Raw genomic sequence first — 26454 nt, 5'->3', positions numbered from 1 at the left:
TGGCCTGGGATTTACTGGGTACAAGAAGAAATTCATGACATAATTCTGTAGCCAAGCCTGGCAAAGTGACTGAAGGTTCCTTCCAGTGATTGCTTTGGGATGCAATTGGTTTTGACAACCTTGAGTCTATCACTGTCATTCCCATAGAATGTGTTGCTTCAAATTAAGCAATGTAAGACCCTTCTTCTTTTTTTATAGTCCTAGAAACTCTTGGGTCTTACTGTTCCCTTCTCCTTTTATCCCGAGGGCTCCTACCCGTGGTGATTTGTCTCTGGATTCCCAGCTTCACAATATGTCAGTTAATAACTGGGGCACTGTGAACTCTCAGAGCAGGCTGAATATCATCATTAGAGCTCTCTGGGTTTGATTTCTTTGGAGGAATGTCATACAAATCAGGAACTGGCTTTAGAACTGTGCCCAAGTGGGACATTCCTGTGAACTTCCATGGCCGAGGGGGTCCGGTGGGGTTAAGTGATGGTGGAACAGCACTAAATGGTACCAACTCTCATGGACAACCTGTCTCTTAAAATTTGCTTTAGCTCTGAAAAAACTTACTTAAAGTAGTCCTAGAGCTACCTTGACTTTTCCTTGCCAAGACTTCTGATTTTTCACCTTCACGTGGTCTCGTTTTTTTTACAGTGTTTTCTTTTTGCTTGCAGCAGCCAGGTAAAATAAATAACACCAGCAGAGACCTGCCCATCTGTCAGCCCATGGAGTCTTAAGACATTTTTTCCTCTGAGGGTAGGAAGTATAGAGATATAAATGCAAAACAAAAATGCTCTTGAAAACGTATTATTCCTTTCCCGATATGATTCACTCTCTGGAGTGTGAAGCTGGGAGTGCAGGTGTCAGGTACCATCCAAGAGGTGTTGTGGGAGGCTGTGTACAAAATCTGCACTTTTATTAAACCTGTGTCACCAGGAAAAGCTGTGTCTCCAGGGGTGGAGAGCGGGGTCTGCTGAGGTGAAGTAAAGCAGCTCTGGGGTTTGAGAACCTGACAGTGCCTCCTGTGGTCGCCGTGTTTTCTTAGGGACAGATTTCCTTTGGAAAACAGTGACTCAGGACACGGTCAGAAGGTGATTTCTGTGTTAGAAAGTCCTGAGATGCTGCCAAGCTGTCAGCCCTCTTCAGGATCCTGTGCTTAATGTGGATTTCTGATTTCCCCACCAGACAGTCTGCCTTTTAAAAGGATTTTTGGTGGCTTCCTGGGGAGTGGTTTGAAAAGCAGCAGCTAGACCTTTGCCTGAGGATAAGGCACTCAGGATGTCTTTGGGCAAATTTAAACAACCAGCCTGTGTTTCAAAGTTGAATTCCCAGCCCTGCCATCCCCCTGCCCCCCCTTCTCATCCGTGCTGTCTCCTTTTAATAGCTTCTGTTCCCCTCTCCAGACTCCAGGGATCACTAATTAAGAAATCAGCCCCTGGTTGGTTGGATAACCACTGGCAAGTGCTGCAGTCCCAGAGGTGCTGGTGTTCCCCCAGCCCCTGGCAGAAAATGAGTTGGAGGCAGGGCCAGAGCTGGAAAAAAAGAGTGGCCAGATTACAAACCCCCCTGGGATGGGGGCTCCTCTTATCTGCCCGTGCCAAAGAGCAGGTTGTGTGTCTCAATGAACTCGGGATTAGGAAATGACAAAGTGGAGTTTTACTCTGGAGAGGAGCTATTGGTATCCTGCTGCAAAAAATAGGATTTGGGAAGCTCAGGAAGCTATTTATGGGAGGATTTCTGGGGGTGGATTGGTCGAGCTGGAGCTGGTTCAGCTGCTCTTTACTGTGTTTGTGACAAAAGCAGCCAGGGAAACTTTGGAGTTTAGACATTCCAGCTGATGTTGGGTCAATTCAAAGTGTGACCTGTGAAAAGCTGCTCTGGCTCCTGAGCTGTGGCTCTGCTGGCAGATGGGATTTGGGGGCTTTAATTTGAGTTTGGGCTCTTCTCATTAGCTGGAGCTTGATACGGCAAATGGCTTTGGCTTCTCTGATGGGATTTGGGAGGAGGGTTTGGCAGCCCTGCTGTGTGTCCCAAGCTGGGCAGGACACAGCCTGACAGACAGAAATACAGCCTGAAACAGGGAAATACAGCCTGAAACGGGGAAATACAGCCTGAAACGGGGAAATACAGCCTGAAACGGGGAAATACAGCCTGAAACGGGGAAATACAGCCTGAAACATGGAAATACAGCCTGATATACAGAAATAGAGCCTGAAATGGGGAAATAGAGCCTGAAACACGGAAATAGAGCCTGAAACACGGAAATAGAGCCTGAAACACAGAAATAGAGCCTGAAACATGGAAATACAGCCTGATATACAGAAATAGAGCCTGATATACAGAAATACAGCCTGAAACATGGAAATACAGCCTGAAACAGGGAAACACAGCCTGAAACATGGAAATACAGCCTGATAGACAGAAATACAGCCTGAAACATGGAAATTCAGCCTGACAGACAGAAATACAGCCTGAAACATGGAAATACAGTCTGATATACGGAAATACAGCCAAACCCATTCTGTGATTCATTCTTGCAAAAAGGAAGCCCAGAGAAGCTGTGGCTGCCCCATCCCTGGAAGTGTCCAAGGCCAGGTTGGAGCAACCCATGGCAGGGGGTGGAATGAAATGATCTTTAAGGTCCCTTCCAACCCAAACCATTCTGTGATTCTGTGAAATACTCATTTAGAAGTCAAATGCACTTGGGCTGGTGCAGGTTTGGAATGAAAGGTTTGCATTTCCCTTTGCATATGGAGAAGGTTCAGTTCTCTGCCTGTGATGCATAAAATCCCAGCACCTTTTATCTGAGCTGTTGCTCTGAGCAGCCTCTCAGGTTGCTGAAATGACTCTTTTTTTTCCAAGAGTGGGAGGTGGGGATCCAAACAGGCAGAGCTGGGCAGGTAAAGAGCAGGTACCTCCTGTGCTAATGGGGCCTCTCCCAGAACAGGCTCCCTGGGTGTTTTTCCAGCTCCTGGATAATAGTTCCATGAGGGCAGTATTTGGAGGAGCACCATTTCTTAGTGCATGGCAGTTCTTGGCAAGCTTGCTCCCTGTCTCAGCTGAATGGTTCAGTGTTTTAGACCTATCTGAGTTTAATTTTCCTTAAATGGGTGGCTTGAAGAGCTGTTGGCAAATGTGCCTGGCTGTGTGAGGAACAAGGAGTTGGTGATCTGATGGAAAACCTTGGGGAAAAGGGGGGAATAGAGCATTCCTGTGTCCTTCAGGGCTGCTGGATCTTGTGGGGATGCCCTGAACAAGAATAGCTTGGATGAATATTTCCTTAGAAATAACTCAAACCCCTACGTCAGGTACCCAAGTGAGTCCCTGCAGTTTTCTTCTTGCTTATAGTTCTTCAGGAGCGTTGGAGTAAATAAAATAACCACCTCTCTCTTTCCCTTATCGCTGTGTTCCAGTTCTAAACTGAAACAGGGGCCACTCCTGAAAGGAGGGAGGTTGGCTTTCCCATGTTTATAGGGACAGCTGTGATCCATCAGCCCGTGCAATCTGTGCTGTCACTCTGCTGTTTTTCTAAGTGAAGTAGCAGATATTGTTGTAAAATGTGTGATAGTGTAGCCTGGAATTGCAAACTCGCCTCGAAACATGGACAGGGGGCTGGGGGATTGCACTTTCTGTCAGGAACCTGTTTCCCTTCTCTGCTGGAAAACCTTTCCCATGGTGAAAACACAAATTTGTGGCTTAGTGTGGGGAAAGTCTTTCGAGAGTGCTCACCTTCCCATATGGACACATATCCAGAGACTCCCTGCTCCTTAATTTATATCTGACTTGGGATTTTGTGACAAGCTGGAAATCTCTCTTTTACTGCCTAAACAAACTCGTAGGTCCAGTTGTACTTTGAAGTCGAAGTGTGGGTGGAATTTATTACCAGGTCTGAATGCAAGAGGTCTGAAACCCAGTTTTTCATGATGTTACATGTTTGTCTTGCAGTGTTGGCTGTCCCAGGGAAGTGTTGGAGGGTTGTGGCTCTGCTTCCTTCCCCCCACCAGCAGCATGTTCCTGGTGGGAGACTGAACTTCCAAGGGGCACACGAGGACAACCTTATCTTGGGATCTGGATTCCAGAGTGCTTTGTCCACAGAGAGTGTCCAGGCCGTGTGAGCAGCTGAACCATGAAGTGGGTTCGTGTTTTATCCCTCCTGGGTTGCCTTTGAGGCTCGCTGGAGGTTCTGGGAATTGTGTGCAGGATGCAGTTCACTTCCTAAGCTCGTACAAAGAACCCACCAGTGAAGGCTTCCGGTGCCTTCCCACGAAACAAAAGGGTCTTTCTGGGGTTTTCTGTGTGATCCTGTGGGAGGGTTGACATTTTGCATGTGCTTGGAAGGTGTCAGAGATGTTTGACTCCACCTTGGTGCCTGTGTTTTATCCACTCCAGCTCAACATCTGACTCGTGGGCTGGGAGTTCTCCTTCTGGAAGCTGGACTAGTACAGACCAAAAGACCTCGTTAAACTAAACTAAATAATTTCCACCACATCAGTGACCAGAATTAGGGCATTTAATTAAAATATGTCTAGACAAATAACCTAGGGGGAGGGAGATATTATCTGTAATAAGTGTTTGAGGTTTCTGCACAGGGACCATACTAAACAAATTTATGAATAGCTTCTTTTCTCTCCCAAGTTTCTGGAGTCTTGGAGCACTGTAGCCACTGGTGGATAATATGTTTTCTTCTGGTCTAACTGGATTGGCATTTATCTCTTTGTTAGCAATTATTTAACCTGTCTGTAAATAATATTTCTGTGAGGTATTGATTAACACTTGTGGCTGTTTTCTGACCCAGCTTTATTATTGGGATGAGGTGCTTTTAGGAGAGCACAAAAGGAACATTTCACAGAGGAATAAGAACTGATTCTTATCTTGCCCACTCTGCTGTGGGTTTAGCATTCCTTGGCTTGTGTTGTTTGGCAGCTGGTGCTGACTTTTTGTCATGGCTCTGTGACACCTTTATTGAAAATGAATTGAACAGTTGTAATAACTGGGGTTGCTGCCATAGCCAGTGGTTACTTGGAATGGTAGAAATAAACTCCCTTGTGGTTGATTAGGAAAAAATGCTCTACTTTCTAAGGCCGTGTGCTGGACTTGGTTCTTTCTTGCTTTCTTTGTGAAGGACTGAAAGTTGTTCTGATTGTGAAGAGCGAGGACACATTTTCAGGCAGCCCCTTCTCCTTCTGCTGCCTCTCAGGGAGTGATTTTCACCTCTCCAGGAAGGTGCTTCCTTCCACACTGAGAGTAGAGAACTTGGTGGAATATTTGAGATTAGGACCACATAGTCCTTTGACTCATTCCTGGAGTTTATTGCTCCAGAACTGATTCCTGAAGGAGAATTCAGCCAGAGTCATCACTTTTGGCTTGACACTGCACCTTTCCTTCACAATCTCAAAGGAAGATCTCTTCTTCTCCCTGTTCTATCAGCAGGATGGGCACCTGTCTCCTTTAACAGGGCACATGCTGAATGTGGACATCTGAATTTTTGCAAAATTAATACACACAGCTGCTCATTTTCTAAAAACAAGGACCTGACTGTGTCTGGGATTTTTGCTATCCCATGCATGAATATTCAGAGAGTTTCAGAGGAAATTAGATTTTTAGATGAAAACTTGGTTATCTCAGAAGTGGTGTTTGGGTGAAGAAATGATAAAGAGAAGCTGATGTTTTGACCCTATTCATGTCATCCAGAACATGTCATCCAGAACATGTCTCCAGAACCCCCTTTCTGCCTGCCTGGGGGGGAAGATGTGAGCCACGGGATGAGGAGTTGCCTTTGTGCCATTTTGGGGGGGAGGGGGGTGATAGCAAAGAGTGGATCTGTCTTAATGTGAGTCCTGTTAGTGTGGGAAGCCCTTGGAATAATTTGTGGCAGCAGGAGCTGAAGGGTGGTCTGGCAGCCAGAGGAGGCCCCTGAGCCCTCGGTGTGATCCGTGGGCTGTGATGAACCCTGGGGATGTAATTCCTCCTGCTGTCACTGCTTGAGCCAGCTCCTTTGAGCTGAGTTCATTTCCCCTGCTGGTTTACCTTTAAACCAGCGCACCTTTCAACCCCCAAACTCCCAGCCTGGCCCAGAGAAGGGGCACTTGGACCATCAGCAGCATCTCCAGGAACGTTGGGAGCGCTGGGTCCCGACCCGCCCGCGGAGCCTGCAGAGCCCTGGCTCTCCAACAGGCTGCAATCCCTGCCTCTGCTCCCCGGGAATGACATCCCTGAGCTCTATTTCCAGCGTCCTGCTCTGGAGTTTGGGAGATAATTGCCCCCCTGGGGAAAGCCAAATCTCCCAGCCAGCTGTTTGAAACGGGCATTCCACAACCGAGCCAGCACTCATCTCCTGTACACTGGGGTTTATTTTTTCCCTGGGTTGCTTTTCAAGAGCTGCTTAATTTTATGGGGGGGGGCAGCTTGTTAATATTTATTATTTTGTAGCTGGGACTTGGAAAGCTGGGTTGGGGTCGTAATTATGCTGACCTGTCCCTTCATACTGTGACTTCCTCGGGTTTTTGTGGCAGAGATGTGCCTGTCCCTTGGGACAGCTGCAAGAATAGGTTCATTAACACCTGTGAGATTGAAATATAGCCACATAAATAATTTATTAAATAATACAGGCAGCAGAGGAAAAAGGGGAACTAATAGAAATGACAGAAGGCTGTCAGTGTGGCTAAAATGCTTTGTTTTGGCCAGTTCTATTCCAAACTCTTTCTCAGGGTATAGATAAAAAAAGAAATTTCAAGGTCTTAGGACTCCAAAAATCAACCATTTCTTCGCTTCTCTGTGCACATAATTAAGGGTAACCTTTTTTCTGTGTTAGCTGGGCATGGAGTGGAGGATAACAGCGTGCAGAGTTAGTGCTAAAATCAAACTAATTTCTTGAGATATCAGTTTAAAAGCCATAAATGCCTGCATTTTAGTGGGATTTTCACACTTTGAGCATCGCCCAGCTATTGAAATATTGTTAATTAAGGGGCAGAGAAGCAAATCATATTCTCTACGTGCCATTGCTCTTTAACAGTCAGTCATAAATATTTCAAAGTGCTTAATTGGAAGCCATTCCTCACAGATGCTGCGAAGTGCAGCGTATTTGGAGACCCTTTTGAGGCAATGGGCAGAATTTCTGGCAGGGGCTGGAGCTGGGCTGAGCTGCACTTGACCGAAATGGAAGGATGAGGCAGCTCTGGGCTGAGAGCCCAAGGACCAGTTGGTTCAAAACACGTGGAACCTTTTCCTATGAGTCACTGTGTCAGAGGGCTGCACTTGGGAAGGACTGGCAGGCCTTTCAGAGTGCTTGGGGTGTGATGCAGAGGGCAAAACGGGCTTGCTGGGGAGCAGAATTCTCCTGTTCCCAGTCAGGCAGCTGGAACACAAATGCTTCCCTCCCTCCCTCCCTCCCTCCCATTCTCCCATCGTTCCTTTGGGATTCACAGTGCCCTGATCTTGCTCCAGCAGAATCTGGACCTCCCTGACCAAGTAAGGAGGCTTTCTGCTGCTTGAATGTCTGTCTTAAATGCTGACAAAGAAAATTTTAAGCGTGGAGGTGCCATAATTTTCTTGCTGGGTGCCCTCCTCGAGGTCACACAGCGTGTTGGTGCCAGAGCAGAGCCCCAACAAATTTAGTTGTCCTCGAGTCCCAACTTAACTGCCATAAAAAGTGAAGCTTTCTGTTTGAAATAAGGGCAGATTTGGGCTGATTCTCTCCTGGGGAACACAGCACTTCTTACTTCATCCACGTGCTTAAGGCTTAGGTCAGTACCTGGTCTGGGGCCAAGGCACCAAAAACTTTTCCAGTGTCCTGCAGTTCTCCTGAAAGATGATAAATTATCCCTCCTCTTCCAGAAGGCAAAAGTGCTGGATGTGCCTGCAGGAGTAAAGTGGGAGTGGAAAAAAACAGGGAAGAGGCAGTTATGTGGGCAAAAGTGTTTGGTGTGGTGGTGAAGATCAGATGTGGCAGGGGATAAGTGGTTTATAAATATATGAAAGCATTAACTGTTAATTGTAGACAGAATCGCCAGGACTGCGTGTTTGGATTTTTTACAAGGGTTAAGAATAACATGAGACAGAGAGGAGCAGCTAATTATATAAATGAAGAAAAAAAAAAGTGGTTTTTGATGTGTTTGTCACCTGGGTGGGAAGAGGTGACTTCCCCAACACTTATTTCCCAGTTTCTCGCTGAAAAATTTCTACAGAACCTGTAAAAAGGAGCTGGTGTGCACTAAAGCTGGGTGTCTCTGTTTGATTTGAAGAGGGTTTTGTTCCACAGTGGTGTCATTTTTGTAGATATGGGCGTGTCATTTCTGTCATAATTGTGGGTAGCTCGCTCAGACACATTTTTGACAGGTTTATGAGGGAGTTGGCACACAGCAGTGCATATATGGAAAGGCACGGCGCTGGCAGAGTAGTTTGGGAATAACAACCTTAAAAAAGAGAGAATGCTGGTTCCACCGTGGTGTTTTGAGGAGTGATTGGCACAGAAGGAGGAAGGGGAATGCTGCCACACAGCTCCTGCTCACCAGCTCTGCGGGGTGCAGACAAGATCTGAGGCTTTCGTGCAGCACGGATCCTTTGTGCTGAGCTGAGCCCTTCCACACTGCCCTGCACCAGGGTGTTCATCTGCTCAGCAAAGGCATTTATTTCTCTTCTCCCTTCTTCCTTCTTTCCAGAAAGAAAACATTACATCCGAGCCAAGCCTCACCTGTAAACTCAGCAAGTGGCTTTATTTCCTTTTATTTCTCTGTGTTGGGAGGGTGGTTAAAGGCTCCCTGTGTCTTTAAAAAGCCTAAGGTTTTTTAAAGATTCAAATTAATCAGCTTCAGCAAGGCTGTTTTAAAGCTGCAGCCTTGGATTCCAATTATGATTGCTTACAGTTTTTACTAATTTAAACAGATTTTTGGAAAAGTGCTGCTTCATAAGTAGGAGTTGCCCCAAATTATGTCCATCCTTGGAGATACTCAAAACTTGACTGGACGTGGCCCTGAGCAACCTAAACCTGCTGTGAGTAGGAGCTTGGGCTGGATGATCCCTGGATTTCTTGTCCAACCAACGTGATTCTGTGAATCCAAAGTAACACCTGAATAATCTCTTACCTGCCTTTGAGGTGCCAGGAGTCACTGAAGATGCTTGAAGGACTTCATTCCTTTGATTTCTCTCTAAGGATCCCCAAGCAAGTTAGTAAGGAATGAAGCTTCTCTCTCCTTCTCCCATCAGTAAAGGACAATTAGAGTCAAGAAAAGACTTGATTATGATCCCAGTGATGAGATGGGATTAATCTGGTGCTGAAGTAAATTTAGGATGCTGGCTTTGTGTCATGGCAGACATTTAACATGGAGTGAATCTGTAGGGCCACCCTGCTGTGTCAACCCTGCATTTCCCCCTCTCTGTGGTCTTGGGCCTGCAACTGGAAAGGGAAATTTTCTTGTTAAGCCTCATTGTCCAAGAAAAATCCTCCAGCTCGTTGTGGAGGTGCAGCCTGTCACAGAGGTGCATGATGCAATCAAAATGCAAGTGTGAGCAACACTATCAAACCCGGTGTTTAACAGGCAATTACCCAAATGCTGGTGAATCACAGTCACTGGGGGTTTGTGGGGCTCACCTGGAATCACTGCATAGCCCAGTTAATGCGGAATCCGTGGATATTCTGAGGCAAACAGCTTGGCAGAGGGAGGAGAGGGAAGGTGAGCCTAAACAATCCTTGTTTTCCCAGCTCTTTGGAGGAAAACGAGGAGTCAGGGTACTGGGGGGGGTGAGCAGGAGTGTAACCTGTCACAGAAACAGGTGAGAGGGTGAACGGGGCTGGGTTTGGGAAATGCACAAAACACCTTTCTGTGCAGAGCAGGGTGGTGGGAAAGCCAGAGGATCCAGACACAATTCCAGGAAGCCAGAGGAAGGAGGGGCTGTTACCAGCAGGGATTGTTTCATTTAGCAATTAGTTGTTAAATCTCCTCTAAGGCAAATAAAGCAGAGGATGTGAGCTCCTGGAACTGCTCCCTCCTCCCCTTCCCCACATACCCACACCCTTTTCTGCAGATCCTCTGGGATGGGAGGTGTGTGTGGGGGGCTTGTTGGTGATGTAGGGCAGGTGCTTGGGGGGGATTCAAGAGTGTGGGGTCTTTTTCATGCTCTGTCTGTGATGTTCTGAGTGACCTTGGGTGAGCTGTTCCCCCGTGGTCTTCTTTTACCCTCCTTTTACCTGGCAGATGCATTTGAAGGATGAACTAAAGGATCTCACATCTTGAGCATCGAGGTTTTTCCTGGAGTGCAGGGAAAAGGAAAGTGCTACAAGTCTCTGAACATGGGAGAAAAATCTCTTAAATTGTTGGTGTGCTGGCAGAGTCTCCCCTCCCTCCCCTTTGCGAGGGAGAACCGTGTGCAGGTGGAACACAGAGGGGTTGGTGACCCAGCTGAGCTGGAAGTGGCTGTTTTGTTGTGTCACCTTTTGGTTTTCACTCAGTGGTGCCTTTGTGAGTGCCTTTGTGGCCAGGTGTTTATTTATTTGCTCTCTTCTCCCTGACCCAGTGTGGCTCCTCACCTCGGCTGAGTGTGCTGGAAGAGGGACTGTGTGTGTGTCCCAACCTTGCCAGTGATTACAGAGGGTGCCAGGAGCAGGATGTGACCTGGGAAACAAATATCTCCTTTTCTGAAGGGAAGCTTTCACTCTGGGAGAGCAGGGGATGTGTTTCTTGGTATCAGATGGTCTTTGGTCTTGTTAGCAGACAGTGAGTCTGTTAACAATGACACTGAGAGCACTGGGGATGTATCTCCACCACATCCAGTGCCAATAGACTTCTTCACCTCCCAGGAGCTCTCTGGCAGACCAAATGCATCCCCTCTTCCTTGCTCTGGGTTGTGAACCCATCCTTTAGGGCTTTATCCACCCTGATATTCAGGATATCAGCTCCTAACAGACCCTGTGTTCCAAAACAGGACAAAGGCACGTTTCTCCCTCTGCCCTGGCTCCCAAGTTTTTATGGACAAACAGCATCTTCTTCAACACAAAGCTGGCCTCAGACTGAAGCATTTGCTGCAACCATTCCTGTTCCTTCCTTGCCTCCTCTCCATTGCTTCTCCTCGCTGAGAATTGAGAGGAGCTGCCTCTTCACTACAAATAACGATTTGTAAAACAGTGATATTCGAAATTAAGTGGCTGCTGCTGTCTTTGATGTTCTTGGCACTGTTGATTGCTACCCAGAGCAAGCTGGGAATTACAGTCTGTCGTTCTCTTGCCTCATAGCTCAGGGCTATATTTAGTAGTTCAAGTTGCAACAGATCTGGAAGTTGTTCCCTTCAGCTGCAGCAGAGGCTGGGGCTGTGATGGAGCTCGTTGGTTTGCCAGTGGTGAGTCCAGGAGCTCGTTTTCCATCACGAGGACAAACTGAACCAGTCAGTGCAGTCTTGCAGGGAGCTCCTGCTGGAGTCCCCCAAGCCTTTTAATGCCTGCTTTTTGCCTAAATCCTAGAGCTTGGTGCAGAAATTCTCCCTGTGATTCCTGGGGTGCCATAAGTGTCATTTCCTTATGGGGGGGGGGGGGGGGAGAAAGACACTGTCATTTAAAACCTACAGCTGTCAAGATAAAATTATTGCAGTGTCTTTCCTTGCTGATTCAGCAGTTGGGGCTCTGCTGAGCGAGTGTTCTCTGCAGGGCTCCATGAAAATCAAAAGATTATGTCTGAATTTTGAGTCCATCCACTGGGGCTGGAGATCCAGGCAAGTGTTGAAATGCTCTGTCTGCACACAGGGTTTGCAGCTCCAGAATTACAGGTCTGAGAGCCTCATTGAATTGTCAAAGGTTTTGAAAGCCCTGAGTATCTGTTGCTTTCAGTGGAGTTTACTCTTAATTGTCTCCTCAGAGTCCAAGTACAAGTGACTAAAACCAATAATGGAACCATGTGATCTGCTTCCTGCTGCCAAAAGGTGAAGGGAGGACAGCTGCTTTAGGAGTTAAATGAATATTTGAAAATGTTTTTCTTGCCAATAATAGGAAAGGGGTGAAGAGCTGCCTAATATTGCACTGCCAGGCTTTAACAATGCAAATAAGCGTGGAGAAAAAAGGTGGTGTTCACTCCCTCTTAAAATATGTGCAAATGCAGGTATTAGTGGTGGAGTTATTTATTTGTAATTTTCCAGAAGTGAGATGGGAGGAAACTGTCCATTTGCTCTGCTCTCTTCTCCTTCCTGACCAGTTTTCCCCCCTCCATGTTTCAGTTGCTTTGTGGCCAGTTGTGGTTTTTCTTTACACAGCAACAAGTAAGACAAAAACATAAATAAAGGAAAATGTGGTTGTGGATCCACACGTTTTTATGGAGTTTGACTGGACCTGGGGTTGGCTTTTTTCTGTCAAAAGCAGATTGGCCCTGCTTTGCTGTGCAGGGATTTGAGGCCAGAAATCTCTTTCTGCTGTGAATCCACTGTGATCTCTGACACAGAGGCTGCACAGGGATTTTAGTCACCATCAGACCTTTAAAGACTGTGGAGAAATGGTAGGATCCAAAGTGGGAAAATACTTGAAATTGCTGTTGTGACAACCAGTTTGGGATGGAAAGGTCCTATTCAACCCTATATTTTTATTTGCTTCCTGTGTTCTAGTAGTTCTTTAACCATAGATACCAACATCTTAACAAAAAAATTGTATTTTCCCTGCACTATTTGAGAAAATCACTTCTAATCTCATGTAATTTCAAACTCCTGATTTTTTTCCTATTGTTTTTTTTTTTTTTCCAGGGTGGTAAAGGAGGAGATCTCAGACGACAATGCAAAGCTCCCTTGCTTCAATGGAAGAGTGGTGTCCTGGGTATGTTGGCTCACGTGTCTGTAATAAATCTGTGTGGTTTGATACAGTATGTACAGGAGCAGCATAGTTGGTACCTGGATCCTGGTTTTTAGAAGTGTCTTGAGTCTCCAATTACGTGAAAACAAAAGCTTAGTTTTTAATTATATCTATAACGTCCTGTCGTTAAGTAATCTATTTTAAAAATGAGAGTGGAGTCCACAAAGTGTGCAGGGCTGAAAAGGGGATTTATACACGAAAACAGTTTTAGTCCTGTCACTAAACAGCCCAAACAACTTACTCAAAAACAGCTGAGCGTGATATTCTGGGGGGTTTTGGTCCTGTCATTTAAATGTCATTGTACTGCTATTGTGGAAGGTTTAAATGAGGTTTGAACACTGTGTTTGCATTCAGGAAAAAGACACAACAATTTATAGCCTTGGAAAAATAAACAGGGCAGAGGAATTTGGGGTAATTTGCCCAGTTGTGGAGGGCGTCAGCGATGCAGATGTTACTGAGCTGCTCTGCGGGTCTCACCTCCCTTCTTCTTTCCCTTGCCTGTTTTTAATGTGTTGATGTCCCCAGTATGCCACAATATTTGTTTGTCAGCTAACTGGAGTGATTAATTACCATCTCCTAAGTGTTCCACAGCTTTTGGTTGCTTCCCATCCACAAGCAGGTGCTGGGCTGGGTGTGAGCAGCAGCTCAGGCTGCACTGGTGCTGCCGTGCTTGGTCCCTTCTCCACGTGCCTCCTTCTTTAAATTTGTAATGTTCTACTTAATAGAGATGCCATAAAAGCCTGTTGGTCCCCAGGTTTGCTCTGTGAAACACAGTAATTTCCACCTTCAGGTGATGTTTGAGGCACAGATAAACACAGGGATAAACACAGGGATAAATTTGGAGCTCGGCCGTTTCACGCACACGTTTCTCCAGCTGGGGACAGGAGGTTTAACCCTATCCAGGTTTATTAAGTGGTTATGCACCTTCAGGGAGAGAAGAGAGCAGTAGTATTTTATATTTTAACACCAGAACAACATTTGGGACACGGTCTGTGGTTTTAATACCCTCTTTCAAGCTGACCTTACAGTCTTGGGGACAGGGACACGACAGAGGACGAGAAGAATTGCCTGTTTCCCCAAAACTCAAGTTTGTCTCGAGGATGAAATGTATTTTTACTAAGAGCTTGGCTTCAACAAGTGATGCAAGAGGGGTTGGAAACATAGTGCCATGGTATGAGAACTCTGCTGAAGTAACTGGAGACATGAGGCAGCTTTTCAGCACTGGAGAAATGTTTGGATATATGTTTGCAGCCTTCCTATTTCTGGTAGGATCAAGGTACACAAGAAAGTAGTAGCAATAAAGTAGGTTTACAAGAGTTTTTTCCAGCTGCACAGCTGGGGCTGTTGGCATTCTCAGCTGAAATGAGCTGCTCTGTCTCCATCTATTTCTCCAGTCCTGTACTGATTTTTAGGAGTTGAAGATCTTCCTCACACATTTACAGCCTGGACCCTTAAAATATTTCAGTATTTTAGACTGTAGCCTGAAATATTTTAGGCTTCAGTCACTGAAGCTAGACAGGATAAGGGAATTTGCATACAATCCTTCTGGGTAGCTTAAAGTTTCTAAGCCTGGCTTCTTGTAGACAGGATTACATGTCCTTTCAGTCTAAAATCAAATACAGTATTGATTGCACGCTGGTTCCTGCAGCAGAGCGTGTGTGTGCACTCCATTATTGTGGGAGGGAAGTGCAGTGGATCCTTTAAACTTCAGTTTGATTGGGAGAGTGTTCTCAGGCAAGGATGCCTTGGGGATCAGGAGGCACAGCCCCTGCTGGGGTCTGAGCAGCTGGAAATGCTCCTCTTGGGAGGGCAAGGGCTGGAGGGTGAGCTGAGCATAAAATTATTATCCCTTCTTCCTGCCCTAGTGATTGCTTTGCATTTTGGGGCGCTCAGATTCTGGCAGCTGTGGAGTCCCAACAGGTTCTCAGTGGTGGGCAGGCAGAACTGCTGGCTTTGTCACCTCAGTTCTCCCACACGTGCACAGAGTGTGAAGCACTCGTTAGATTTGGTATTAAATTGAGGTCTGAAAAATTGGGAGAGCGTTCTCCCTTCATTCTGTGCCCTGAAAAGCGACCTGTTTGTCCCTGGGAAATGCATTCAGGAGGAAAAGCTTTTTTTTATTATTTTATTTTTTTGTGGGACCTCCATACCTGTTTTTTGGCCCAACCTTTGGCCTCAGCAGCAAAGGTTGACTAATAACCAGTGTGACTTCCAGAGCTGTTCCAAGAACTGTATTTCCACCCAGCAGTGGGTGTTAGGCACTGGAATGCCCTGGTTTGGAAATGGGGGAGTGTTTTAAAGCAGAATTATGCTGACCTAAAGCTGTGCTGCTGGGCAGTGCTCAGGGAAGGAAACGAGCACCACAGGGATCTGCCCCACCAAAAAAGGATGATCCCCACGTGTCCTGCTCCCTGGAGGAGCAAATTGGTTGTCAAAAGAATTAAATCACTGGCATTAGGGAATCAAGTTAATGTTTAGACCAACAAACAAACAAACAGCCCGTGGTCTTTGAGACCCGAGGGTCCATCTGGAGGCAGCACAAAGTTCTTCCTTAATGAGGTGGTTGGCTGGTGTCCATCCTGGTGTGGGAACTGAGCCCAAAGGGGGTGTTAACCCCTCCAGGCCGTGCCTGAACATCCATCCTGGTGGCCACTGGTGTGGGATGTTCCCTTGGAAGGGCTGGATTTGGTTTGAAGGGCTCGGTGCTGCTGAATCTGCTGAATCTTTCAGGACACGCCTGAGCCCTGGGTGTTGGTGGTGCTGTTTTTGTGCTCAGTCCGAGGATTACTGAGGGCTATAGCGTGGGGCTCTGACAGTATGGGAATGGATGGGACAAAAAGGGACTTCATGTGTGATTAACGAGAGCCTCGGGTGCAGTGGGCTGGGGGGATGTCACTGGTGTGGCCGTGGCGTGAGAGCAGCTTCTGTTGGAAAAGCAATTTAATAGCAGCTCTTATCAGGAGAGCAAATTACTCCTGAGAACCCCTTTCCTCCTCCTTAGTGTGCAAAACCTGCTCTGTGTTTGCTCCTCAGTGTCGTTCCCTTCCCTGTTTCTTCCCCTTTCCCCCCCGTGCTGCTGAACTGGTAAATATTAATTCAGGCAACAGGCTGATAATCTGGATTGTCTTCTGCATCCCTGACCTGGGTCTCTTCTTCCCAGTCCAGTGGTGTTTGTTTTTATCTGTGTGGTCTGGTTAAAACATTTGTCTTTGCATTGTTGATTCAACACACCAGTGATTCATTCTGACTCCCAGACACCATTTGGGCTCTTCTGTGCAGCAAAATGTGACTCAGGTTGTTCCAGCAAGGGCCAACATTCTTGGAGTTGGAGCAAAACCAGTCCCCCAACACCAAACTACTCCACATAAATAAGAAATTAACCTCTTTAACCTCTTCCCTCTCCCAACCAAACCCCCAAGGGTATTTTATCTCTGGTTAAGAGCTGAATTCTTTTCCCAGCTCCTTAAATAACATGAAAATATATGGCTTTTCTGTTTTCCAGCTGAAAAACAGGAGACTGTGAAGAACAGTAAGATCAGAACAAGACTCTGTATATGTACACACACACAAGTTCAATGTTGTGTTTTAATTCTGGGGCTGTTACTATTTTCATTTCAGAGAAACATTACGATCTGTGAAATTTTAAGAATTAATGTTAAGAATTTTAAGAATTAACTCGATTCACTGCTATTCCTGTTCCAGTGTAGGTTGCTGGCCAGCCCAGGAACTTTAACCCACGAGGATCAGTCTGAGCCAGCAGCCAGGCCTCTGACAGAGAACGGTGCTATTGCAGAGATCTCAGGGCAAAATTTAGATGTGTGGCTTAAATTGATTATTTCAGAGAATTAGCACCGTGGAGCCTTTTGTGTGCGCTGCAGCAACGTGGGGTTTGCAGACTCTGCTCTCAGCAGCAAATGACATAATGCTTTATAAACCCATTTCATTCAGCTGAGGCAGACACACGGCTTGGAGGCAGCAGGGAGAGATCCATCGCTTCAAAATGTGGGCTCTTCCCTCCCATCAGCCCGCTTCCAAATTTCTCTGCTTATCCCCCCTGGTTTGGCTTCGGTTTGGAGCTCTCAGAGATCACACGGGGCGCTTTTTTTTGCAGATGATGTTGACAAGGGCTTCTGTTCACTGGCTCAGCAATCAGCTGAAACATCTGTGTCTGACCTGCATTATGAATTGCAAATTACTTTTTCCACACTAACACCCATAAAATTGCCGGGCTTATCTGCCTCTATTTGCTGCTAATTACTGGAGGAGTTTTATGTAAATCTTGCTGTAAGTTAATTGTTCGCAGTTTCGAATTCTTTAATATCCTATTCACTGGAACTTACCAGATAATTGCATACAAATCTTTCAGGGATAGCAAAGTTGGTCTTTACCTTTTGGGGAAAAAAAAAACAACCAAATGTGTTTTGGGCAGGGCTGTTTCCTTCTCTGGTTTTTAACGTGCTGGACCTGAGCTTTCTTTGTCTCCAGCGCTATAAAATGTGTGTCAGCTGGTAGCAGACAGCTTGGGATTCTTTCTCAAAACCATCTGTGATAATTGTGGCCCTCACTGTAAATGACTGCAGCGTCCCTGCGTGTGGAGTTCAGACCCACACAACGCATCGAAAATTGGAAAATTAAACGCACACACGACAGAGCTGAACCGTCTCTGCCCCCACAACCCCCCTCCCGACTGATCCAGTGGCCACTTTGAAGTTTTACAAGATGAGTGACATTTGGAAATTTGAGATTTTCATCTTTTTTAATAACATTTGAATCCTTCTATTTGTCGGAGGTGGGAACTTTGATCTTGGTGTCATCTGCAGGACTTGATTTCCATAGGGGAAGATGTTCAAGGGAGGATCTGCAAGTCTTTAGCTGTTGCTTACTTTTGCTGCCCTGAGAACTCAATGTACAGCTAAATTAGGTTTGAATTAGAATCACTGCTGCTAATTAGCTATTTAAACTTCCTCCCCATCCCTCCTGTGTCCTGCTTGTTTTTCTCCTCTGCATCTCAGATCTTCTTTTGATTTCAGGGTGGGTTGGGTTGTTGGTTGTTTTTTTTTTTTCTGGTGCATGTGTGTGTGGTTTTGTTTATTTAGTGAGGTTTTTTGGTTGTTTTAAGCACTAAATAATTTGGGACAGAGGGGTACTGCTTACTAGATCCCTTTTCAGTGGTTGACCTTTAGGTTTTCAGCAATATAGAGACTACCACGAGTTGTATGTCAGAATTCTTCATTGCCTTGTTTTTACTGTAAATGCAGCTTCTGCCAAAAATAGCTGATACATTCCCTGTTCTGCTACACACACAAAACACAGAATACAATTTTTTTCCCTGGGAATCGTTTATTTTGAGTTCTTGGGGGCTGCTTACATGAATGAAATTATTGCTTCAGTTTTGTTTTTCACAAACTGGGGCGATTTGGAAAAAAAAAGAATAGCTGGCGTGGCAGAGATACAATATTTTACCTTCAGGCTTTTTTTGCAAGAGCTTAAAATATTTTTCTGTTCTCTTTGCACGGTCCAGGGACTGGGAACGTGGAAAGAAGTGGCTCGTGGGTGCTGCCAGGTCGGAGCCAGGAGGGAGGGCTGTGCCAGCAGCTGCCTTGGCTGTTATCTGTGTTTTTTAGGAAGGATTTGCAACATCTGGGAACAATCCCCTTGCCTGGCTGCTGGGAATGTGCACCGGTTCCTATTGGCTGCCAGTGATGTCATAGCCTTCTGTGAGGCTTTCCCTGGTTTTTCTTCTCCATTATCTGGGTGCCAACAGATAACACTTGTCCTGTTTGTACATAAGCTTTTGAGAGGCTCTATTTGCAATTACAATTAACCCTGTTGGGTGGAACCACTTAACAGGGCAACACAGGAGCTTCAGGACTGTTCAGTCATCTTCAGCAAAGTGCACAGAGCTGAGGCACAGAAGGAAAATCCACAGGAGCAGATTCTTGGTGATCTCTTATGTCTAAAACGAGCTGATTTCAGGACCAGTCTCTTCACACATCATTCATCTGGAGCCTGATCTACCCGGCACAGACAATTTCTCGTTACTCAAATAAACATCCCTTTCCTGGTGGGCTTTTCCAGGCCTTCCAGCAGCGTGAAGTCCCGTTGCCTTTGACAGAATTCCTGCTGGAATACAGGGCCTCATCAGCAAACCCTTTTCTGCAATTGGTCCTGTGGGAGCAGCCTTCCTGTGGATAATGGGCCATGTCTCTGAAGCTTTGGCTGGGGGATTCCAGATGCCTGGGACTGTATGGGAAGTAATTACTTTCAACTTGGAGATAAAATGTGGCTGCTCTGAAGTCGCTGTCAAAAATATAAACGGCTCTTTTGGGGCGTTTCTTTAGTGACTGGTGTCAGTCCCTCACCTCTGGCTGAGCTCAGAGACACACCAGGAGCTGCTGCTGCTGCTCTCAGTGAGAATTTAAATATTGTCGTTTTCCTGCTGATAAATTAACAAATGTTTAGGCAGGTGGGGATATGAGAGCAGGGTGTACCAGTGTTGGCTCTTTCCCCTTCCCCGGCTGGTTCTTTCCTGCTGTCCCCATCCATGGATGCTGCACAGGTGATTCCTTGGGCTGGCTCAGCACCTGGGGGAGTTTGTTCAGGTGTCTGCTGAGCTCTGTGAAAGGCAGGCCTTGCCATAATTAGTTAGAAATCATAATCAAATATGATGTAGAGGAGAAAAGGGGAAATGGAGCTCCAGAGAGGTGAAACAATTGATCCAAAGAGTCACTGAAGATCAGGAGCAATAATGGAAGTCTGGAAGTCTGGTGTTGACACAGACTGTGAACTGAGCACTTATTTCTGCAAACAAGTTCCAATATAACTGGTTTTCAGCCATGTTTCTTGCTGGAAATGCTGGAAACCTTCTCCAGCACAGAAGGAAACAGGAGCTTTTTCTCAGCATGAACGAGCTGCAGGGTTTGTTGCTCGCAGACCTCACTGGTGTTTGTCCTGTCATGGATTGGAAGTGGCTGTGTGGGAATCACTGGGGGTATCAAAAGAACATGAATTTCTTTTCTAACATGCCAGGCTTGATATGCTTTCTCCACTTCCTGGGAAAGATTTTAGCGGGGAGTGTGACGGTGGGACAAAACAAACAGCGTTCAGTGGGATGGAATGAGCTGAATCAACAGTTGCAATTAGTTCCACACTTCTTTATTAACTTCCTCCATGTGCCCCACACGGGAGACATCCCCCGTTTCACATGGAAATGCAGTCCTTTGGGTGGAACCCAACAGCTGTTTCCCAGCCCACAGGCACGATCCTGAGCAGCACAGGAGAGAGAAACCCATTAAAATGCTCCTGCCACTCAAAACTGCAGGGGAGGGGGGTTTGAGGGGTGAAATGTAATTATCAGGGCTGGCTCCTGGCCAGGGAGCTGCCTGTGGCACTGCCTTTCTCCTGCAAACACTGGCCAGTCTGTGCTGGGGCAGCCCAGGGCTGAGTTACCTCTGCCACTCAAAGGGGTGGGAGATTGGAGGGCTTTGTTCCCGCCAAAGAAAAGGACAGAATTTATCTTAATAATGATTTACAGCCTGTCACTTGTTGGTGGGAGAAATGAGGGGCTTTAGGTGGCCCAGCAAAGCAAGGAGCAGCAATTCCACGTTGGAATTGCCAGGGCAAGGACCTGTGAATTCTCTCGAGTGCACACCCACTCCCCCAGAATTCTTCTGCTTCTTCAGTCACTGATAAACCCTCACCTGCCTTGAGAGAGGCAGGGCTGTGCCCACCACAAAGCACCAGATGAGCCCAGAATTCCATGGAGTCAGGTGTTCCACCACCTTTCCAATCCCTTGGATACATGGGAGGAATAAACCAGGCAGTGCAGTCAGAATAATCTTGCTGCGTGTGCCATCTCCTGCTGCAGATTTTCTTTTCTAGAACAACAAATGTTGTTCTGATGCTCTTTTGGGGTGGTTTTTGGTTTTGTCTTTTTTGTTTGTTTGTTTTGTTTTTTTTTTGTTTTTGTTTGTTTGGTTGGTTTGTTTTGTTTTGGTTTGGTTTTTGTTTGTTTGTTTTTTATTGGTCTCCAGCCCTCCATTTATATTCAGTGCTCTTGAACACAGGGATCTGTCAGTCAAGAAGGAAAGCTTTGATGAAGGGCAAGTGCTCCACTTGTAGCCAGACATAGATGTGGACAGTCTGTATCTTGTTTTAACAACTTAATTGCTTCAAGATCTTAATTGCCTAAACCTCTGAAGTCGGGTCCTCTTGCAGGAGCTCCCAGGTCCTGCTTATCATACGAGTAAGATCACCTTAGGCAACTTATTTAAACTGTTACACTCCTGGGTTCGTTTATTTATTATTATTATTTATTATTATTTGTTTACTTTATTATTATTATTATTATTATTATTATTATTATTATTATTATTATTATTATTATTATTATTATTATTATTATTATTCCTCAGGGGCAAAATTTCACCCCAAAGGATGTGTCTGTGAATTAAAGTGTGCTTTGTGTGGAAGTGCCTGTGACCAGCAGCACAGCCACCACAACTTGGATCTTATTTTGGGGAGGTAAACACGGGAATATGTGCACTGGCCACCACGTTATCATCGTGGCTGTTGTGCTTGTGATTTGCTGCTTGAAATGTGAAAGATGTTTATCTGGGATTAACAAGCTGCTCAGAAACAGGGGATATTGCCAGTGTGGTTTTTGGAGTTCAAATGTATCTCGAGTTCACTCTGTCTGGTGCTGAACTGATTCAAGTTCAAGGTGATTTAATTCCTGAAAGAGCAGCGTGGGTAATTTTTTGCAGCTCTTTTTCCCTTTGTAATGGTAATGGCAGTGTCTGAGGGTGTTTGTGACTCCAATCCCACTGCAGGTCAGTAAGAAGTGGGTACCCAGTGCCTCATCCTTGAGGAAATCACAGCCCTGGGGGAAATATTCCCCAGGAGTTGCTTTGCTGGGGTGGATTTTGCCCCTGCTCAGCAGCACTCCCAGGGTGACCCCCAGCCTCCAGCAGCTGGGTTTGCCTCCACAAACTAACTTCTCAATTCTAATTTCTGTGGGTCAATGGCCAGAAGGTGGTCAGTGGGCTGTTGAAACACACTTTTTGCACAGGAAACGCAAAATTCTCCCAGTTTAATGGGAGAACACCCTTTGTAAAGTCATTTAAAACGAGAACTCGGTCCTTCAGTTCTCGGAATTCTCTTTTCATTTCACACAAATGGGTTTGCTGGGTCCTGCATTGCCAAGGCTTCTTCCTCCAGGAGCAGGGAAAGGCTCGAGAGCAAATACCCAGAGATATGGAAGGGATTTGTCTTGGAGTCAAGTGTTGCCATCAGCAGCAAGGCCCAAAGCAGGAATGTGTTTCCCTGCTCCCAAAAACCTCGTGCCAAGTGCTTGTTTGCAGAGCTTGCTACAATCCAGAGTGTGGAGGGTGAGGGGATGTGTAGATCTTACTTACACATCCGGTTTCATCTCTTTTTTTTTTTTCCCCTCTTTTCTTTTTTCCTCTTTTTATCCCCTGGTTTGATTTTGGCAGCGAGGAGAGATTCCTCAGGGGATGAGCCATCCTTGCATCTCCAGAATGCCAACAATACTTTCTAAACATCTCCCTTTAACTCCCCCACCTGAAAGAAAGAAAGCCTTAATTATCAAGTTATTAGGAAAAAGCTTGTGTTGTTTTTTCCCTTCAGTGTTTCCTCTGTTGCTCTTTGCTTTGGTGATAAAGAGTTTGAATAATGCAGCTGACTCCATGTGGTGCTGGAGAACTGTTTTGTCTCCAGGCAGTTCCTTTTTGACAGCCTGTGTGTGTTTCCCTTCTCATATTTATGGTTTATGCTCTCAGGAATAATGCCCTGCATCTGGAATGCCAGTCCCCTCCTATCCTGCTCCTTCTCCATCCCTTTCTTTAGCAGCCAGCATCCATCTGATCATAAAATTAGAATTAGTCCTCAATAAATTAACTAGTTATTGTTGGGACCTCTTTTATACCCCGGTTCTTCCACAGCTAAAAATAAAGGGAGGCTGTGACCCTGTTGCCTCTCAGTGAAAGGTATTAATTTATATCATTAATGGAGCATTTATTTAATTAAAGACCTTATAATTGTATTGTTTAAGGAGACTTGGCCAAGTGATTTGGGGGCTCAGGGGACTGGTGACAGGATATAACCCTGGTCACCTCCAGGTCACTAGTTCAAGTCTAATTTCTGTGGATCAGTGGCCAGAAAGTGGTCAGTGGGCTGTTGAAACTCACTTTTTGCATAGGAAATGCAAAATTCTCCCAGTTTGATGGGAGAATACTCTTTGTAAAGTCATTTAAAACGAGAACTCGGTCCTTCAGTTCACGGAATTCTCTTTTCATTTTGCACAAACCCTCTCAGGTTGGTCGCCTGCCTTCCTGCTTGCACAGCAGAGAACTGGGATCTCTTCCTCCCCTTTTAGGCTTTTAAATAAAATATAACCACTTAACCTGGCAGGTAAAGCTGAATTAGAACTGGGACTGCTAATTGGGAATCGTCCTGTTCTGTTTGCAGAGATAAATTAAAGGGAGTCTTGAATCAGTGCATGTTTGTTTTTCTGTAGTGCTGCTTCACCCAGTGGATGGTTCTTCTCCCCTGGGCTTTAGGGTGCATTTAGGCAGGTTGATTGCTTTCATCTCACTTGTGCAAAATTGGGGGTATCCTGCCTTTCTAACTTAGAAAATTGAGGCAGAAATGCTGATTTCATTATGAAATATTCACTGAGCCATTGACTCTCTTTGGTTCCTGGGTGTTCCTTTTAGCCACGAGCTCCTTTGCAGCATAAGGGAGATTTAAAACCAAAAATAATGTGGAAAACCAGTTTCACCTGGGTGTACAAAAGGATTCTTGAACACAAAGCATCTCTTGCCTTTTTAAAATACTTATTATTTCCTTGTCAAACACAGAAAAGTAGGTACTAGCCAGTAGATAAGTGGGTGGAATCAGATCTTAGTCAAATCTAAGATCCTCTGTCAATCACTGTATTAAAATGAACCACAAACCAGGAGGGTGGGGAGAGGAAGAGAATCATTCTTCTTTCTCTTGTCTGTTTATCTGCTGATTAAAGATGTCACACTGGGAGTGCTGAGTGGAGATGGATGCCCTGAATTTATTGGGAACAAGGCTGAGTGTGGTGAACCCCTCGTGAGCCACGACCGTGCCTGTGATCCATTATCCAGGAGCATCCCTGTTAATGATTGAGGGTATTGATGGCATTAGTTGTTCCAGGCAGAATTTACATCCAGCCTTGTGACAGGACTGGAATGTATAACAATTCCCAAACACACCAGGCTCTGTGTAGACATGTGGTGTTCGGAATGAGAAGATGGATTGTCGCGGCGTGTCTTTAATTCCCAATTTCCACGGGGGTTCTGTGTGTGTTGGGTGCTCTGCAGCCTTTCCTTCCACCCTGGCTCAAAGGCTGCCAGGCCCCTCCAGCTTCCAGGAATGCAAAAGCCAGTGTCAGAGGAGTTTTGAAGGTGACAGCTCCACATTTTGTCCAAGTTTTCAGGTCCTCATGAATTGCAGAAGAGCGCTCACTGCACATCCTGGTTTTATGGCATGGCTGGAAAAATGCCTTTTCCTACCTGCAGCTCTGCCTTGAGGGAACACTGAGGGACAAAACAGGCACAAGAGATGAGTAGAATGAACATCAGGAATCTTAGTCCTCCTCTAAAAGTGTATGGCTGTTGAGGTTGGGTGGATTTGGGTTTTAATTCAGGCTCTTAACAGAGATTTGGGGGTTGGGCCAGACCAGATTGTGGATTTTCAGGGTGTTTGAAGCTGTCTGTAGAAGGAGTTGTGCCACATTTGGGCTGTCCTACTGTCAAGTTTCAGCTCTTCCTTTTTACTCTTGGCCTGGCAGGGCCAGACTGAGAGCACAGCCCTGCAATGTGAGTCCCCCAAAAGTGCCCTCCCCGCCTGCTGTGCTGCTTTTCCAGGGGTGAGAAGAGTTTGGGGGGCCTGCAGGAATTCTGTGCACACCCCAGGCTGCTGCTGGTTTCATGTTGGGATGGAATGCACCCTGATTTTGTGGGGCTTTGGCAGCAATCTGTGTGCTTCCTTCCCTCCAGTTTCCCTCCAGGTTTTTTTAGCAAAAGTGGCTGAAAAATCTCTATGTCAGAGTGGAGAAACTGCTACAAATGTGGGAAATTCTCTCTTTTTTTTTTTCTCTTTGACAGCTGGTCCTGGCTGAAAGTTCTCACTCTGACACGGGCTCCCAGTGCACTGAGAGCCACACAGACCTTCCACCACCCCTCGAGAGAACAGGAGGCATCGGAGACTCCCGCCCTCCATCCTTCCAGTAAGGGCAAATTATCTTATTTATTTATTGAATTGCAATTCCTGCCTGTTTATTTCTCCTGCTGCCGCAGTTGTTGTCCTTATAAAAATAACATATTGAGGGATTAAAAGGGAAATGGCTGAAATAAATATCCAAAACACCTCATTTTGGAAGAGTTAAGCAGCGAGGGAGCCCAAAATGCTTTCTGTGGTGGATGGATGACAGCTTATTAGGGTGTTGTGTGTAAATATGGAGTGTGCAGAGCCAGCTGAACGCTGCTATCAGGAAGGAAAAATTTCCATCAGGAATAATGCCTCGTCCATGGTCCATCCAGAGGCTGCCAGAGCTCTGTGTGTGGCCGGACTGGGAGTCCTCTGGTTTCATGGGAGCCTCGTTATTTCCTGTCCTGTGTGCAGAGCCAGTGGGTATCCTGAAAATACCTTCATTTTTTAGGGAGGGCCTCGGAATTTAGGGAGGATTTAAAGCTGGTTCTAACTGAGATCTTAGCCCGTGTTTGGAGAAGGAAACGCGGCCTCGATTTGCCTGGTGGTGCCATTGATTTCTGGGATCACCGACACCCTTAGTGTTGTGTGTGAGTCTTGTACAGATAAAAGCCTTCCAGAGGGGACAAGAAATCCTGGGAAATACCTGCCAGTGTGTCTTGCAAGGGCTGTGCTGCCCTCCTGTGTTCATGAATTGCCTGGGAGAGGCCTGTGCCAGTGCATGTGACCAGAAAATAGAACCAGTTCTTTGTCTTTCTGACCTAAACCTGCGTGGAATAGCTGCAAGATCAACCTTTTTTAAAAAAAAATAACCACCCTGTAAGTCAGACACTCTCTCTCCACCCTTTTTTTTCTTTCTTGTTTTAAACTGCATTAGAGAATCTGGCTTGTGGGGAGATCTGGGCTCAAACTTGTTCTCCCTCAATGTCTTTTTAGGTTCTTCTGTTCACAGTTGAACATCTTAACGTGTTACAGTGGTTTTTGCTGTTGTGTTTTATGAAATAATGGCCTGAGTTTATATCCAGAACTCGGGGCAGGGTATCTCACTCAGTTATTCTGCACGAAGCCCTAAATTCTGTTTCACTGTTAGAATTTAATTTTAAAACACACCCCAGTCCAGGTTTGAAGATTCCCAGCGGTAAAGAATCCACTGGGTTTTGAAGTGATTTGTTTCTCTTGGATAAACTTCAGTTGAGCTGCTCCAAGTCTTTAATTGTAAAGCCTGGCTTCCAAAACCTGAATCATGACTGTTGTCCTCCAGAAATTTTGGAAAATGATGTTTCTTGGGGGTTTTGCTGTGGTGATTCTGCAGTAAGTGTGATTTACCTTCTTGGGTCCTAAATCCCTGAGATTTTTTTTTTTTATGCTATTCGAGCTGCCAGAGATGTGTCATC

The 26454-nt window shown here is 45.8% G+C and overlaps 1 protein-coding gene across 2 annotated transcripts in view; it reads left to right on the top strand.

Annotated features, from left to right (window-relative positions):
- DVL1 (dishevelled segment polarity protein 1) overlaps nt 1-26454 on the top strand; it is a 58447-nt gene that overhangs the window by 14842 nt on the left and 17151 nt on the right. For both annotated transcript variants that reach the window (XM_017825810.1, XM_017825811.1), the window contains exons 2-3: nt 12697-12766; nt 24958-25079. In XM_017825810.1, the coding sequence (XP_017681299.1) occupies nt 12697-12766; nt 24958-25079 (192 nt within the window). The remainder of the gene's footprint in view (nt 1-12696; nt 12767-24957; nt 25080-26454) is intronic.

This window comes from Lepidothrix coronata, unplaced genomic scaffold (genome assembly GCF_001604755.1).
Source record: "Lepidothrix coronata isolate B3197 unplaced genomic scaffold, Lepidothrix_coronata-1.0 Scaffold122, whole genome shotgun sequence".
Classification (NCBI taxonomy): domain Eukaryota; kingdom Metazoa; phylum Chordata; class Aves; order Passeriformes; family Pipridae; genus Lepidothrix; species Lepidothrix coronata.
Note: the sequence above shows the minus strand (reverse complement) of the source record. Positions and strands in the feature narration are given on the sequence as shown.